At 38.5% G+C, this 16,707-nt stretch overlaps 1 protein-coding gene across 1 annotated transcript; it reads right to left on the bottom strand.

Annotated features, from left to right (window-relative positions):
* Positions 1-1,812: 1,812 nt before the first annotated feature.
* GALR1 (galanin receptor 1) lies at positions 1,813-14,458 on the bottom strand (the record flags this gene model as incomplete). The annotated part of the gene is made up of 3 exons (XM_084510400.1): positions 1,813-3,129; positions 6,551-6,616; positions 13,769-14,458. The coding sequence occupies 3 exons, from the start codon at positions 14,456-14,458 to the stop codon at positions 2,812-2,814; spliced, it is 1,074 nt and encodes a 357-aa protein (XP_084366526.1). The 3' UTR covers positions 1,813-2,811.
* Positions 14,459-16,707: the final 2,249 nt, after the last annotated feature.

Consider the following 16,707-nt stretch of genomic DNA (forward strand, 5'->3'; position numbering starts at 1 on the left):
TTAACATCCTCTGGGTCACAGCTGAATACATCAAAGCCATGGTAGGGACACTGATTAAAAGGAGAGTGCTTTAGTCAAGAAACCAAGTTTTAGAGTGACAGGTGCTTGTTAAGGTTTCTCTAAGAGAGGTGGAAGTTTTACTGACACTCACCAGGAATCAGGTAGGGCTTCAAAAGTATCTCTTACTGCTGGTCTTCCCCACTCCCTCATCCTCAAAATTTCAGAGATGAAGTCCCATTGCTGACTATCAAGCAATTGTGTTTTAAATTATTTACAACTAAGAAAAAGACTTTTCCAGATGAAACCATAAACTCACAATGATAACCTTATATGATTTTTATATTTGCATTTTATTTTTTTTTTATTTAAAGTAAAAGAAAAAAAAAAGCAAAATTTTTAAAGGAAAAAATATATAATTTTCAAAGCTGTGGGATCACCTATTATGTTATAAGCTCATCTGAAGACTGATAGTTATTTAACAATCTAATTAGGACATAAAAATCTGAAAGCTTAAAGAAACTGTAAAATTGTGATAGACTGTTTCCTAAGCTCAAATTTAACCCAGAAAATAGCTTGCTGTACAGATAAGCCCTTCTTCTCCAATTAATTAATTTCATATATTTTGTGTTCCTAGCAATAACATCATACTGTTTCTTCATATGAAGGAACTGACACAATCATGTATGCAATATTATTCCGTCATTTTTAATTCAACATCTTTAATTTTATTTTACTGGTTCCAAGCAGATAATACTTGCATGTAAACATAGACGTTTTCATGTCAGCTAACCCTCCATAACTGATTTGGAGAGACTCTCCCATAGTTATCTTTCACCACTCCAAACTTTTTTTTTTTATTTTTTTTTAATCATGTTTGTGGAGAAAAAAATATCTGACAGAGTATCTTGCCAACAATGTTTAACATCTTCGTCAAAAACCTGAACAGGGGACAGGAAACGCTCAGCAAGTTTGCAGATGACACCAAACCTGGGCAACTGCTAGATTCAGTGAAAGGCAAGGCTTCCTTTCAGAGGAGCCTCAATAAGCCAGAGGAACAGGATAATAGTTATCAAATGTATAAAGTTCAACAAAGCCAAATCCAGAGTCCTGAAACTTGGACTTCGATTGACTGACTGTAATTCTGCAGAAAAACACAGGATCTAGGGAAGCAATTAGACCCTCTACTCAGTGCTAGTGAGACCATATCTGGAACATGCTGTCCCATTTCAAACACCCCAGTATGTGAGAGGGATGGCTGGGCTGGAGCAAGCACAGTGGAAGGCCAGGGGGCTGGATCACAACAGATGAGATACAGAGAGCCTCATTTTTTCAGGTTGGTGCTAAGGAGGCTGAGAGAAAATTTAATTGCCATCTTCGATTACATCGTGATTGGTTAGACAGAAGACTCTTCTGGATTGCACAGAGAAAGGACAGAAGGCAATGGTCACAAGTTACATCATGGGAAATCCCAGCTGCAGGTGGGAATCCCAGTTGCAGGTTGACCAAAAGTTGTTGAATTGCCATCCCTGGAAATTTACAAAACGTGTCTAGACTAGGAAGTGATCCAGATCTGAAGGCAGCCCTGCCTTGAAAGGATGTCCAGAGGTTCTTTCAACTTGATTTATTCTATGATTCTGTGGATCATTAATATAAATGGTAAATCATATAATAGTCCAGCGAACAATAATGTTCTCAAAGGACTGAGTACTCTTCTACTATTTCTTTAGAGGCTTACTGCTTAGGACATATTAAGAACATTTATAAAATTGCCAAAATCACTCGTGTTATTTAAGAATTTTCAGATTCTGCCATTTACATTATGCACTTTGTACTGATTTTAATACATCCTTCTGAATTTTTCCATTTTAGAGTTTCTTGATATCAAATCCCTCTTAGATCTTTTAATGGATTGTTGTTTTAAAACACTTAAACATTGCTTGGAATTTCTTTATGAAACATAGTATTTTAAAATTAATACAGATACTGCACATTTAAAACTGTACCTCCATCTCAAAGTCTACAAAGTTAACAAAACATGCACACACGCATATACACACATGCAAAAACTATAGAAAAGCTTCCCTAAGAGAAATCCTCATTTTGGTACAACTACATACAGGTCATAAACAAAACCTTATATAGTGTACACAAAAGTTCTGTGTATGCAGTAAGGTAGGCATACAAAGTATTAAAAAGTCCATCATCACTCAGTGTTTTACATTAACAAGACAGCTGAACAGATAAAATCAGCATTGCCTCTCTAAAGCAGTTATCTCAAGTTGTACATGGGTTATTTCAACTCAGCATCATAGCACATCTTTACTTTAAAAAGAGAAAAAGCATTGTCAAAACAATCTGATGGAGATAATGAAAGTTTTCCTCTCTGAAATCATAGTACCATAGTATTTATTATCTCTAAGTTAGAATTCAGCCATCTCTTCACTTCTACAGAGTAAGATGTCAGAAAGTTCAGTGACTTGTCCATGTCAACATATCCTTGTATATATACATGAATGTTTATAGAACTTACGCTTAATGAATAAGAATGCAGACATATCACCAACTTTTCTTCTGAAGTATCTTTTAAAGGTCCAGGAGCTTTATTTGGTGAAGCTAAGATACAAAGAACCAGCTCAGTTTTCTTTCATACCAGTTTCATGAAAGTTTGCAACAAATGCAATGTCAGTACATTAAATAGCTTATTAGCAATTAGCTTTATCAAGAAAAAGCTAGGATAAAGCTCATTGTGCTTTGTTTTCTAGAAGTCTCGTTCACACAGCTGAAGAGCCAACATACAGGACGTTCTGAAATTCACACGTGTGTACAGTTGGTAGTTGGTGGTGTATCTATCTGGCTCTTATTTTCCTTAGCATCATTCAGAGGTGATTCATTACCTATCTGGCACTTGAAGACTTGTTTGTAGGCCTTCCTAAAATTTTCAGAGAGAAATGCATATATAATCGGGTTCACAGAAGAATTGCTGTAAGCCAGGCAGTGTGCAATTATCCTGAAGATAAATGAAGCTTGAGTCAGTGGGAAAACTCCAAATTCAGCCCAGAGATGAATCACGTGATGTGGCAGCCAGGAGATGCCAAAAACCACTACCACCACCAACACAGTCTGTGCTGTCTGAGACAGGGAAAGGAAAACACAGATGTCTTATAAGCACTTATACAATTAATTTTAAACCTGCTTTAAAAGCATTGTTTATAGAAGAAAAAAAAAAAAAAAAAAGCACACAAATATAATACACTCTTAAATATTTATTAACAATAATATTTATTATCAAATGAACCTCATTACCTATATGGACTTTATTTTGAAGTAATGCAAGAAGAATTCTAGCCTTAAAAATTCTGCAGCAAAAGGGAAATACATCTCCTTGCTCAAAAATAAGGAATGATGTTCCTCACTTCCTACACAAAATCCTAGCCTTTTCTGATGTGCATACAGGCTTGATGTAACAAAATAATAATATAGGTCTTTGGGGCCTCTCATCCAGATCTAATAAGTTATATTTTAATTGGGTGCACAAGGATTTCTGACCAAAATTTCAAGAGATCTATTGTACATGAAGGCAGCTAGTGAAAGAGCTTAGAGCAGTCAGAATAAACATTTGCTGAAGAATCTAAAGAGGAGCAGAATTATATTGAAAATCTCTCATTTGAACATAAAATTTCCATGTGAGGATCATCCAACAACATTCTGGAATGAGACTAGGAAAAAAAAAAAAAAAAAGACAAATAAGGAAGGAACTTGAATGTTCCTGTAATTGTACTTTGAACACAAGGAGCAAAATATCCTTGGTGCTGCCTCATCTTTCAGTATTTTCACAAGAAAGAGATATAAAGCTCCTTAGATCCCTTCTGACAGCCACAGTATCAGTCATTATAGACATTTCAGGTGTTGCAAGTATTTTTCCAAGGCACAAAGGAGTTTGATTGTTAATGTTTTCTTTACCTTTTGCTTACTTCAGAATCAGCTGTTATTGCTTTGCAGTTGCTGAAAAAAATAATACATGTATGGCTCTAACAAGTGCCACTTTCCCGATAAAAGCCTAATGGCAATGCTAAAGCATATTATGTTATTGGTCATTATAATTACTCTATTAACACTTCATAATTCTGCAGACAACTTCAGCTCTTCTTCACAGGCCAAACTAACCCACAATGTGATATATACTGCAGCACAGACAATCCTCCTGGATTTTTTGCTAATTTATTGACCCTAGTCTATACTTTCTTGAATTGATTAATGCTTGGTACTAATTCTTTGACCTAAATAATCACCATGTGACTTAACTTACAGAAAGTTGCAGGGAAAATCTTAATTTCTGTGGCAACAGGCTGAAATAATCTGTGGGAGATATATGGCTGGTTAGCAAAATCTCACAACAGAAACCAAAGGACATACCTGTTGAAAATATAATTTTAGTCTCAAGGGTTCAAATGTCTTCACAACCTTTTTTTATATTTAGCCCTATTTATTTTAAGTCAGTTGATGCTAAAACAGCCACACAAATATTTTCTCTTTCAGCTGTCATCAGGAAAGTAGTCTTCCTGATGCTAACAAGGAAGTATAAATAAAGAACAGTTCATGCTCTGATCCATTTAATGCATTAATATTCTGGCTGAAAACACTGTCTGGATATTGCATGCACAGTTACTTCTTAAAATGTGTATTACTACATTTTTTTTTTTTCAAAATTAAGATGAACAAACAACAACAACAAGAAGCCTGGCACCAGGAAAATCACTGACTCTTAATACTGTATACACTGAAAGCTGAGGTTGACAATGTGTCTCTTGTAACTATTGTACTTAAGGTATTTCATATCAGCAGCATAAGTAGCTCTGCATAATGGATCCTCACAACTTCTGTTTTTTACCATTATTCCTCCTAAGCTTCACTTCAGAGCTTACCTTTCCACTATGACTATAATTTGCAACCAAGGTAACACTAAAGGGCAGCTCTTTTTTACCTAATGGGATCTTGCTTACGGTTCCTCATTAGCAAATAAAAACTGCCTGAAATGAATGATGCTAATATTGCTGCTTTGTGACCAAACAGCACAAAGAATAGCATTTAGGCACTTTCATAATTTAAAATAACTTTTTTTTTTTTTTTTTTTTCCAGACACAAGACAAATTAATTTTAAGATTCTACTACTAAAATTTTATAAAGCTGTGAATAAAGCTAGAAATGTAGAACTGGGTCCGAAATGCATTCTTGTTAACAAAATAGCAGCAGAAGAACACACAGTAACCAGATAGATAAAAAACACTAATGAAAACAGAGTTGCTTTGAAAAAGTGAGTTATGGCCTTAGGATCAGAAAATTCTAAGTAAAAAAAAAAAAATCATAGTTTTATGCTTCTTTTTATTTGCCCTTTGCTCACTGAACCCTGAGGTGCCCAGGCAGTCTTGGACTTACCTGCAATGCCTCAAACTATGAAAGCAAGTTCATAGCTAGATCTGATTTTTATTTGAAATGTCAAGAGCTAGTCCTTAGAGGAAATGCACAGATATTTCCAGTTTGAGAATAATGTACATGAGAATAGAGTTGGCAACACAGAGAACGCTTTTGAAAACTACACCTTTGGCCTTGATGAGAGCAAGTGCAAAATATTTATGTTAAGTGTTCTACAGAATCAGGGATGTAATATTTTCAATTCTAGAAATTAAAATCTATGACAAGATTATAATTTTTTATTATTTTTTTTAACACAGAGAGTGCATAAATAATAGATTATTTATTCCCTGTTGAGCCCATGTATATCTCATCTACATTGCAGATAGTCTGCATGCCCATATGGTAATAGTGATCAGATCAAATGAAGAGCTGTAGCCTAAGGGTTTTTTCTGACTCCACATTCATAAACTGAGAAGTTAGTCAAATGATTACTGTGGTCAAATCTGCTCAAAAATCAGAACCATATTATATTATCTGTCAAATTCTCTACATGAACACATCTTTCAAATATTGCTGTAAATTGCAAAGCTAATATTCTGCTTTAAAGACCCTTCACAATTTTACTGGTAGCCAGTATATAACTGAAGTCTTGAACTTAAAAGAAAAAAATGTTTTATGGAAAATCATAAAATAATTTAAGTTTCTTTTTAGCCTTCTATCAGGAAGTACAATTAATCTCAGTTGCAAGTCCCATCATACAAGCTAGGAATTCTTCATTAAAAGAAATCAGCTAGTTTAAGAAAAAATAAAATATTTACAAGGTAGAAAAAAAGGCTGGTAAGGCAAAAGAAACATTTACATTATAGAGAGGTGGTCTCTCCATATCTAAATTTCAGATGCTCCCATGTTCAAAATACAAAGATCTCACGTAATGGCTTGACCCACTATGGTAGAAAACACAGATCAAAGAAGATTCCCATCCTGCTGAGTTCAATGCGAGACTGAATATGTCATTAAATACTTCATTTCAAATCCTCCTCTCAATTATGGCTTTGGCAACAAGCAATAGAATACCAAACTATCTTACCCATAAAACTAAAATATAAACAAATAGGAATTGTTAATGAAAGAAATCTACCTTTTTCTTGGATGCTTCTGACTTCTTTGACATGTTTCTCAACTTTTTATGCAGATGATTAAGGACCTGAAAAGATTAATTTGCATCTTGTATTTCACCATTTTCTAAAATTCAAAAACATTGTTTTTAGAGTATATTCTCCAGTACTGCATGAATTGCTTACAAACATCAATGATACAATTTACACATTTAAGAAGAGCATGGTATAAAATCTAAAGGAATTGTATATCTGTGTCTTTGTGAATCAACAAATACAAAGCACATCACAGCTGAATTCTAGTATCAAAATACAGATGTATTACATAACAAATACACATTATGATTGAACAAGGCAATAAATTGAAACCTATCCTGTAACAAGAATTAGCAATCATTCTTCTTTCATAAAAATGTCAATGCTTGTTAATTTAGAATGACCTTTACTGCATGTAACATAAAAAGTGTATGTTTTGAGTCAGAGCTTTTCTGAGTCACCTGCATAATTTGCTTTCTTCAGATGGATGTTTGGTTAATATAATCAGGATGTTGGCACTATTTGATCTTCCAAAAAGACTAAGCTTTTTACAAATAATTTATAATAAGATGTATCTCACATGAGATACGACCTTTATGTACAATTTGATGACACTTGTCATATACCTTTCACAAATATTTTTTCACTATGTCTCAAAATGATATATCAACCAAGCATATGGTCCAAATTTTAACATAAATGTAATGATTTTCACATAAGGTTTTGGATAGTGGATGCATAGTGAAGCATGCCCTTTTTCTGTAGTCTTTGTTAACTGAGTTTAATATATTCATATAGCATGATTTATAGGTATGTGGGGAGGCAGGGAATATGCTCTTCACCTGCATATATTTAACCAGTAGTAAATCACACAGAATCAAGAAAGGGAAATACTTAATTAAACTCCACAGTTTAATTATAATATGATAAGTGTGTGTGTGTGTGTGTATCTTTTTGCAAAAATTCAGAGTGAAGAGCTCAGTTAGATGATGATGATCTTGGGGTTAGAATTTACATAGCTCTAAGATTAACTGAGAACAATTAAACAGATAAGATCATCCAGAGTTAAAGTATGCATTAAAAAGACCTTTTGAAGGAATATAATACTGTACGTGAGGGTTTCTAAGGAGGTTTCTTGAGGTTTCTTGAAAGAGTATAAATTCTCTGTTTTCTCTGATTTCTTTGGGATGCATGGCTAACCACTACCAGGACAGGACAACCAGAGAAGATGACACAGCGATTTGATACCACTGTGGCATTTAAGTCTTACAAACATACAGAATGAGCTAAGACAAATAGGATAATATTTGTGAGTAACCACAGATCACCAGTGGATTCCATTTTTTAAAAGTCTGCTCTTATCTATCAGCAAACTGCAAAAATATATAAATAAATAAATAAAATTGTGACATAACATCTGAAATGCAGTTTTGCTTATCTGTATACAAATGTGTTTGTGTGTCAGCCCTGCGCACTTTCCCTACTCTGAAATGCCAGTCTGGCTGCCACCAGGCTAACCTGAGCCCCAGGAAGGCAGGAAAAAAAACCAAATGGGTTTTCTCTGAGAAGCTCTGGCTTTGGCTGGATCCCAGCTGTTCTTCCTTCTCCAGGATGAAGAAAACAAACAGAAAAGCATAGAAGAGCCCCTGAGATGCAGCACAGGAGCAGAGATGTGTCCCCCAGGCTCACACATTCTTTATTTGCCTGCTGTCACCATGTACAGCACAGCTGAATTGTTTAGTCTGTGGTTGTAAAAACAAAAGAGCATGGGAGAAATACAGCAAAGTTCACTTCCCATCACTTTTGCTTAAATTATTGCCCCCCTTCACATAACTTAAATAGATGAACTTTTTCTACTGGACCTTTGCAAATCCTGTCTCCTGCCACCTTGATACTTTACTAAACTGTGATTTTCACTCAGAATCTAACACTAAAGCTTGACAGACTCTTCCCAAAACTTAGTACTGCAAAATCTTCTAAGTATATAAACTTTCTTTTTCTTTTGTTCTGAACCTTGTAAGACAAGCTTTTGCATTGCATCTTTCTCTGTTCCAAAGAAAGATGCAGTAAACAAAGACATTATTGAATATTTTGGGATGTTGAAGATTTAGGTGATAACCTCCCAATTAATCCTTCTCAAGTTTCCCTATTTCGGGTTATGTATGTATGTCATGAAATAAGGATGTGCAGCCTCTGCAGTGAAAACATGCTGGCTCTGTGTGGTAGTGTACCAGATGGTATGCAAACCAGCAGCAAGAGAAATAGGCAGAATTTAATTACCTATCAACAGCCGTGGAACAGTACTCAGAGACCTACACAGAAAGCTGTAGAGGGATATTAAGAACCATGTTTATGCACAAACACTACAAGGCAAATCAAAGACACCACTCCTCACTGCCCTTTAAAAACTCTCTCTTCTTTGGGCCAAGGAATAATCAATTGTTCCTCTTACAGCCACTGTCACTTCACCTGAATGAATAATAATTCTTACATTCCTTTCATTTTGTCTCAAGTTATTCTTCTAAAGAAATTGTTCTTCAAAATACCCACTAATGCATTTACACACGCATATTTAACTCACAGAATAAAATATGAGCCTTGCTGGAATAAATACATAAATAAGTCACAACCTGTTCTAATCAGATGTTACATTTCAAATAAAATCAGCCCTGTGGAAAAATTAGCTCTTTACATGAAACTGCTAACTCCAGCTTTTGTGTACCTGTTGACCAGCAATCATGTTTGGCTTTTGAGGAGGGAATAGCTTTCCTGTGTTCTGGAAATGAGGATGGGGTTCTGGGGGATGAGAGATATGATGTTGTACCAGAGGGTGTAAGGAGTCTTGCAGGATTATGAGAATAGAATTTCCAGGCTGGTCTAGACCGTAGTACCAAAACCACCACAACAGCATTTGGGAGGCCCTTGCTTTCGCCCTCAGACTATTTCATTTTGCTCTCAGCTGTTTCAGAGACTATCTTCAGATGGCTTGAGAGTACAGTCTAAGGGATGATGATGAAATGAAGCTGGAAAAGGGATTTTCCAATAGGGAAGGGAAAAAATAGCCAAAATTATCTATGCTTGTTCAAACAGGTCTGCCAAACAATATAAAAGTTTGAAGCCTGCACTGCTTCAAAGCATGTTTCTTGTCTGGCTGTAAGCAATCATTCCACTGCCTACACCTTCCTTATTTGTTAGTTTATCCATTTAAAATCATGCTGCAGGAAAGCCAGCCCAAGGTCATTATCTAATAAGAGTGAACTGCTTGTTTAACAGAGCCATAATGTGAGCATTACATTCTGAACCATATTTTATAATATGAACCCGATTTAAATTCAAGTGCCTTTGACTGCAATCCACTTTTTGAAGTAATGCTGCTACTTTTATTGTGACAACAGATCCTTCACCCTCTTTCATTTAATAGTATGTCACTAACATGTCATATACTTTATTTCTCTTTTCAGTGTAGTTTAGCCTTCTCCAATAAAGTTTTCCCTCTCTGCTCAGCAAAATTTAAGATATATAAGATATATATATCTTATATATATTAAGATATATATATATATGTATATTTATATATTTAAGATATATAAGATATATATCTAAGATATATATAAGATATAATATATATATAAGATATATATCTAAGATATAGTCTTATGCCAAGAACCATGTAAGTTTGCATATTATCTTGACTCCTATTTTTTATGGCTTATTTTTAACCAACCCTGTAAATCATACATGACTTTCATGAATTCAGAATGTTCAGAATGATAGATAATAATGGAAACATTCTTCAGGCAAGAAATAAATTAAAAAGTAGCTTTTAACATTATACCTCTATAAAAGGAAAAGTTTGTTAATGATTTTAGGTGACCAACCTAGAGGCTTGAAAGAGGTCTGATGTTCAAGGACTGAAGCCTTATAGCTAGGTACTCAGAAGCAGAGGCACCCAAAATCAGTTTTCACATTGCACTACCGTGACGGATGTCAATTGGTAGAAGATCACTGTGCATCAGTTATCGTTTTGCCATTTAAGAGCACATTAGTGAGCAAACATATTCATGTTACGAAACACATACTAAACATCTGTAACCAATAATATGCCAAGTAATACTCTAAGCTATAAAAAAAAGAATACAGGCTGTCTATAAGTATGCAGTGCTATAACTCAGCTAATAACTACATAATCACCACTCCTCTGGCTGCAGTAGTAAGCTCCTTTAAAGAGTAGTTCTGTGAGCTGTCTGGAGCCAATTACAGCTGGCTTCCTAAGGATTTGTGATTTCTTGACTGTGTGATCCCAAAAAGCTGAGCGTTCTCCATGAGCAAGCACTACCCAAGATCTCTTCCCCATGTGGGCTGTCTGGTGTTCAACAGCTGAGTGCAAACTGGCTGTCCTTAAAGGACAGAGAAGATTGAGCCTCTTCATCTTCTGCATTGGCTGCTGTTGTCACAAAACTAGAGAAATATCATTCCTTCTCACTCTCTCTCCTATATTCACTTCTGTTCCACATTTAATTAAAAATGGCACAAAGGTTTTTGTGGGAGAGAGGAAAAGCAGAGCTGTACACATATGACAGAGCATGGTCTCTGCCTTAAGAATGTATTATGTGAGATTGCCAGTTCTGATTTTGTGGCATATACTGTTATTTAAGCACTTCTGTAGTTTGCAACAGTATTGCTCTCCACTGGGAACAACACCCCCTGAAAATGAATCTCTCCTAACATAATTTAAGAGAGACTGAGAGAGGAAAAGAACTCAATCCCCCTTAGAGAGCCTAAAAAATGAGACTTTCAAAACTGAAAGTTCAATTGCAATTTGCTTAGAAATGAAACAGAAATGTCTTAAAGGAGCCTGGAAAAGGCAATATATTCAAATAGAGAAATGCATCTCCTTTGTCTTAATCTACTGTATCAGAAAATTGCATTATTTAGCTGATTCACAGTTCATGAAAACTAGGGAAGTCCATAAGAAACTAATGTGTTTAGATTTGTAATACTTCTGAGACTCTTACACAGCAGCTATCCTCTAACCATGCATGCATTGAGAAGCTAACATATTGGTTGTACTTCAGAGCATTTTAATGACATCAGTAAGAGCTCACAGCAATCGCTTTGATGGACATCCGGGAGAGCAGCAGTGACTTTGACAAATGTAAGACTTAGCTCTGATTTTCAACTTTTATCATTCTTAATTTCTCCCTCTCTCTACCCCATGTGCCCCACAATATTGCAGTTGGAGATGTGTCAGTGGTTCTGAAATGGGGGCAAGAATAAGCCTTTATGCTGCAGGGTGCAAACACCTTCAATATAGCCTCTTATGAATCAAGGCATTTTTCAGCTTTATTGACACTGGTGGGAATACAAAGTATCTCCTAGAGTTCATCCTTTTATGTTGGATCCTCCAGCTTGGCGCTGTGGCAAGTAGGATTGTATATTCAGGCTCAAAACACATAAATCCTCAGACCAGGCAAGGGTGAGATCTCAGCCTGGCAGCAATCAGAGCGCAAGATTTTAGTTGTAACTTGGAGTGGCCTTGTTTTTATTAACTCGTTCTAGGCATGTATTTCACACAGGTTTGTTGGTTTTTAGTTACACATATTCATATTGATACTGAGATACTTACTTTAGTATAAGTGCTTTGTAGCATGGTGTGTTCTGCTTAGTACGCTCAGATTTCCTTTTCTATTATTTATTTATTTATTTTTCTATGATATGCAAGTCTGTCTTAATTTTTAAAAATTTGCTTTCAATTTTCAGTCACATAATTATATTTTGAAGGCTGGTAATCTATGCTGAAATTGAAGACACTTTGGCTTTTAAAAATAAAAGAATTTTTAATGGCTGGAAAGCTTCCTCTACACACATTCAGTAATAGTCTCCCTGTAATATTCATTATTTTCTTATAGCTCCAATGATCTAAGGCAACAACAGGTTTCTTCCCTCTCACAGCTCAGTCACATTCACCACTACAGAAGAGATGCCAGTGTATTTACTGAGGGAAAGCAGAATTCAATTTATGCATGAAAACATGCATTTTCTTCTCCCTTTGCTGGGTTGGACTTTGCTTCTAAACTACTGTTTGTAGTGAAAAAGTCCTTTGAGTTCTGCATAACTCAAAGTTTTAGCAAAGTTAAATGCCATTCCAGCACTTCCACAATTAAACTGACATAATTTATATAACACATACAGCTGAACAGAACATAAAATTATTTGTTCACATTAAATACATTAACTTTAACTATCCAGTTTGCTAATTAAAGTCACTTCTCAATACCTAAGCAGTCCTTATCTGCAAGAGCAAACCTATCCTGGTGAACACAAATTATTGCCCAAGGATAAATCTGGACTGGAGATTGCTGTCACAGAAACAGGAGGATCTGGGAGGATCTCTGTGCAGCCCAGAAGGTTACAGCCTGTGCTCCGGATCTTGTCAGAGAGCAGTGGATGCTACACTGAAGGCTGCAATTAACATTTGTAGAAAAACATCAATGTTGCCTCAGCAGAAAGCCTTTAAGCACCTCTATTCAGGCAACCTTACTAGCTGCTTTTTCCTACCCAGGTCCTCAGTCACTGCTTTCTAGTACCTGCCCATGCTGAATTCAGAGGTAAACCTCCCATTCGCTTCAATGGGGGCAAGACCAGGCTCAGAATGACCAGGCAACATGATGAGCCTTTTGCTCTTATCAAGTATTAATCAGATCAGATCAGATTGACAGGCTTGTGTCATATTTTGTCAGCACGCTGTACTTTAAGGAACTGAAATGCTGTGTTTGAAGCCTGAACAACTTGTTGCTTGGTTGCACATGGCTTGAGTTAAACTCCTCATACAGTACTGCAAGGAAAGAGGAGAGTTGTGTTCACAGAGAAAGCTTCTGAGGTTTCTCAACACTTTGCAAGGAGGACGTCTGGCAAAGGGGTCCCTCTAATTAAAGGAACAACACCCCCCACCTGTCCCACACCCCATGCAATCCCTGACCTTTCCATGTCATACCTTGTCCCCCCCCATCCCTCAGCTATAAAACCTGCCCCCTCCTTCTGCACTGCAAACACCCCGCCCCATCACCTCCTAACACTGCTGGCTCCCACCAGTGCCATGTCCCTGCATGTTTCCAGAGATGTCCCTCAGGCTCATGGACAAAAACCACCATGGTCACCCCCCCACTCCTTCCATATGCCCTCCACCACTACCTGCCTTGCCCCACCTTGGCATAGCAGAACGAGATGAGCAGCAGCGGAAGCAGATAGCCGAAGATGAATGTGCAGACCACATAGACCTTCTTGTGGCGTGGGTTGGGCCAGTGCTCCCAGCAAAAGGTCTGGTTGCTCTTCTCACTGTGGAAGAGGCGCTGGTGGTGAGCCACGGGCGAGGCCATGGCAAAGGAGAGTGCCCAGATGAGCCCAACGCCCATCAGTGCGTTGCGGGAGACACGCAAGGTTGAGGAGAGGCGGGAGTGCACGATGGCCACGTAGCGGTCCACGGACATGGCTGAGAGCGTGAAGATGCTCACCAGCATGGAGATGGTGAAGAAGTAATGGGTGAACTTGCAGATGAAGGCACCCAGCACCCAGGTGGGCAGCACGTAGACTGTGGACTGGAAGGGGATGCAGAAGAGCAGGTAGGCCAGGTCAGCGATGCTCAGGTTGAGGATGAAGATGTTGGTGGTGCTGCGCCGCTTGCCCGGCTTGCTCCGAGCCAGCACCGTGATCACCAGAGAGTTGCCCAGCACCCCCAGGGCGAAGATCAAGAAGAAGATGATCAAGGTGATGAAGTTCTCAATGCCGATGCCGAAAAGGGGCTTCCCCCCCGCCTCCGGCAGCCCGGAGAGGTTCAAGTCCCCGCGGGGCGGCTCTGCCCCAGCTCGCGACTGGTTGAAGGGCTCCCCGGCCTCCATCCTCCCCCGTTCCCCCCGGCCAAAGTTTCCTCGGGCTGAAGGCGGAGGCGAAGCCCCCCCCCGGCCCCTCTCCCCCCTCCCCGCAAGCTCCGGGCAGGGCTGGAGGGGAGGAGGCAGAGGAGGGAGGCAAGGAGGAGGAAGGCGCCGCCGCCTCCTCTCCTCTCCGCTCCGCTCCGCGCCGCTCCGCCGCTGGGGGAGGCGGCTCCGAAGGCTCCCCCGGAGCCCCCCCAGATGCTCCCGGGCCCGCCCCGGGGGGCGGCGGAGCCTCCGCGCCTCGCCGCGATGGGAGGCCGCCGGCTCGGGGACGGAGCGCAGGGCGTGGAGGGGGGAGCGGAGGAAAGGGGGTTGGCTTTTCTTCCTCGGTTTAGCTTCTTAATCGCAGCCGCAAGCCCCCCGCCGTGGCTGTCGGGGAGCGGAGCCCACCTCGGGAAACTTCTCGCTGCTTTTTGGGTTCGGGTTTGGGAGGCTCGGGAGGCAGCGCGCTGGCAGGTGGCTGCTGCAAAGCCGCTCCAGAGGACGTGTGTGGAGGCGCCTGCATGAACCTCCAGCAGCTGGAGGACACGAAGAGTTGGTCCGGGCCAAACACTGCCTGGTCTCGCTGTTTTCACCTCCCTCGCAGGCTGCTATTAAATATTCCGTCATAGGCGGTAGTTCGCAGGATGAAAAGTGGCTGTAACTCCATCCAAGAAGGAAAGAAAAAAAACGAAATAGAGAGTTTGGCCACTTTTCACATTAGCATCACGAAGAACGTGTTTCCAAATTTCACCACTGCTCTGCTATGTGTCTTGTTAGCAATAAACTCAGAGCCGGGCAGCTGCAGGGAATTCTTCAAGCTGCCAAAATTAGAGCAACTAAAAAGTAATTTTCTTCAGAGATGGACAAAAACTCCTTCATAAACTGGGTGTGAGGTCTTGTAAATATGCACATACACACACACACCTTGTCACTGAGACAGGTTTTCTTGAGAGTTTTTAAAACATCTGTTTTCAACTGTCGAGTTACATCCGATGGTACTGTTTTATCTCTCTTCTCAAGGGATCATCTTTACTGTTGTTAAAAATCCCCTCCATCAGTGTTAATACTGCACACTGTTGAAGGTAAAAGCTGGGAGAGCTGTGGCTTTCTTCAGATAGCCTCCCTTACATATCCTATTTACTCAAGAGCTTGATGCTACTTTGCAGCAGTTTTTATGTGGAAGCAGTAGGGTCAAAGAGAACTGTTCAGATGTGCTTTTTAAAGCAACAAGCTTCTGTTTGCTCCTTTGCAATCTACAATTTTACATTTTACAGTCTTTCTGCCTTTCCTTTTGGTACTTATGGTGTAGAGCTATTGACTTTGCAGATCTAGACTTGAATTAAACCTACTTATCATCTGGTCCATTACATCCAAAGCAAAATGTATTCAGAGAGCACAATTCAGTTTCTATAGATTTAAGAAACTTTGATTTAGGTTGAACTGCTTCCTATATCCATCATGACTCAGTTTATAAGTTACAGATATATTAAGTAAAAATAAACCAGTGTTTCTCCTAAGAGATTTGAAGACTTTTTTTTTCCCCTATGTGCATACCTTATCATTATGTTGACGTGTTTGATTACTGTTAAACTAGATTTGAGAACAGACATTGTTAAACATTTTTAGAGTATATCAGATACTGTGGACTTTTCGGAAGTACTCCAAGAAGATTGTGAAAATGAATAGATGACTCCACAGATTTTCTTAGTGTTGCTGATGCCTGTGTTTACCACAATGAATTCCTTTATAAGATGAGACATAGGAAGCTGATGTTTTGTTTTTGAATCATGTCTTGTTGTCAGACATCACTCTTTTCTAGCATGTCAGGAGTGAAAGTCTCATGTTGCTGAAGCCAATGCTAACATTGCATTAATAACAACTCTCCATTTGAAATATGTTATTAGTCCTCATTGCTCATGCCTCTATTTTTTTGAGAAATATGTTCATTTGAATAGCACAGTCTGAAAGGTGACCAAAGAATATTAGGTGGTTGTACAGACAAATAAGCCAGAAAAGTGGCTACAGAAACAAAATCAGTTTTAAGGGAAAGCATCTTGAAAATCCTGTCAGTGGTCTGTATGGAAGTGTTGTCTCTATTAGTTCCTCATCTGTTGCATTGCCAGTGTTGCAGCTCAAGCTTTGTTTGTCTGTTATGCATATAGTGTAACATATATAGTACTTATAAGTCAGCTGAGCATTAGGGAAAACAAACAAACAAACAACAGAGAACACAA

Source organism: Aythya ferina, assembly GCF_964211825.1.
Source record: "Aythya ferina genome assembly, chromosome: 2".
In the NCBI taxonomy this organism is placed as follows: domain Eukaryota; kingdom Metazoa; phylum Chordata; class Aves; order Anseriformes; family Anatidae; genus Aythya; species Aythya ferina.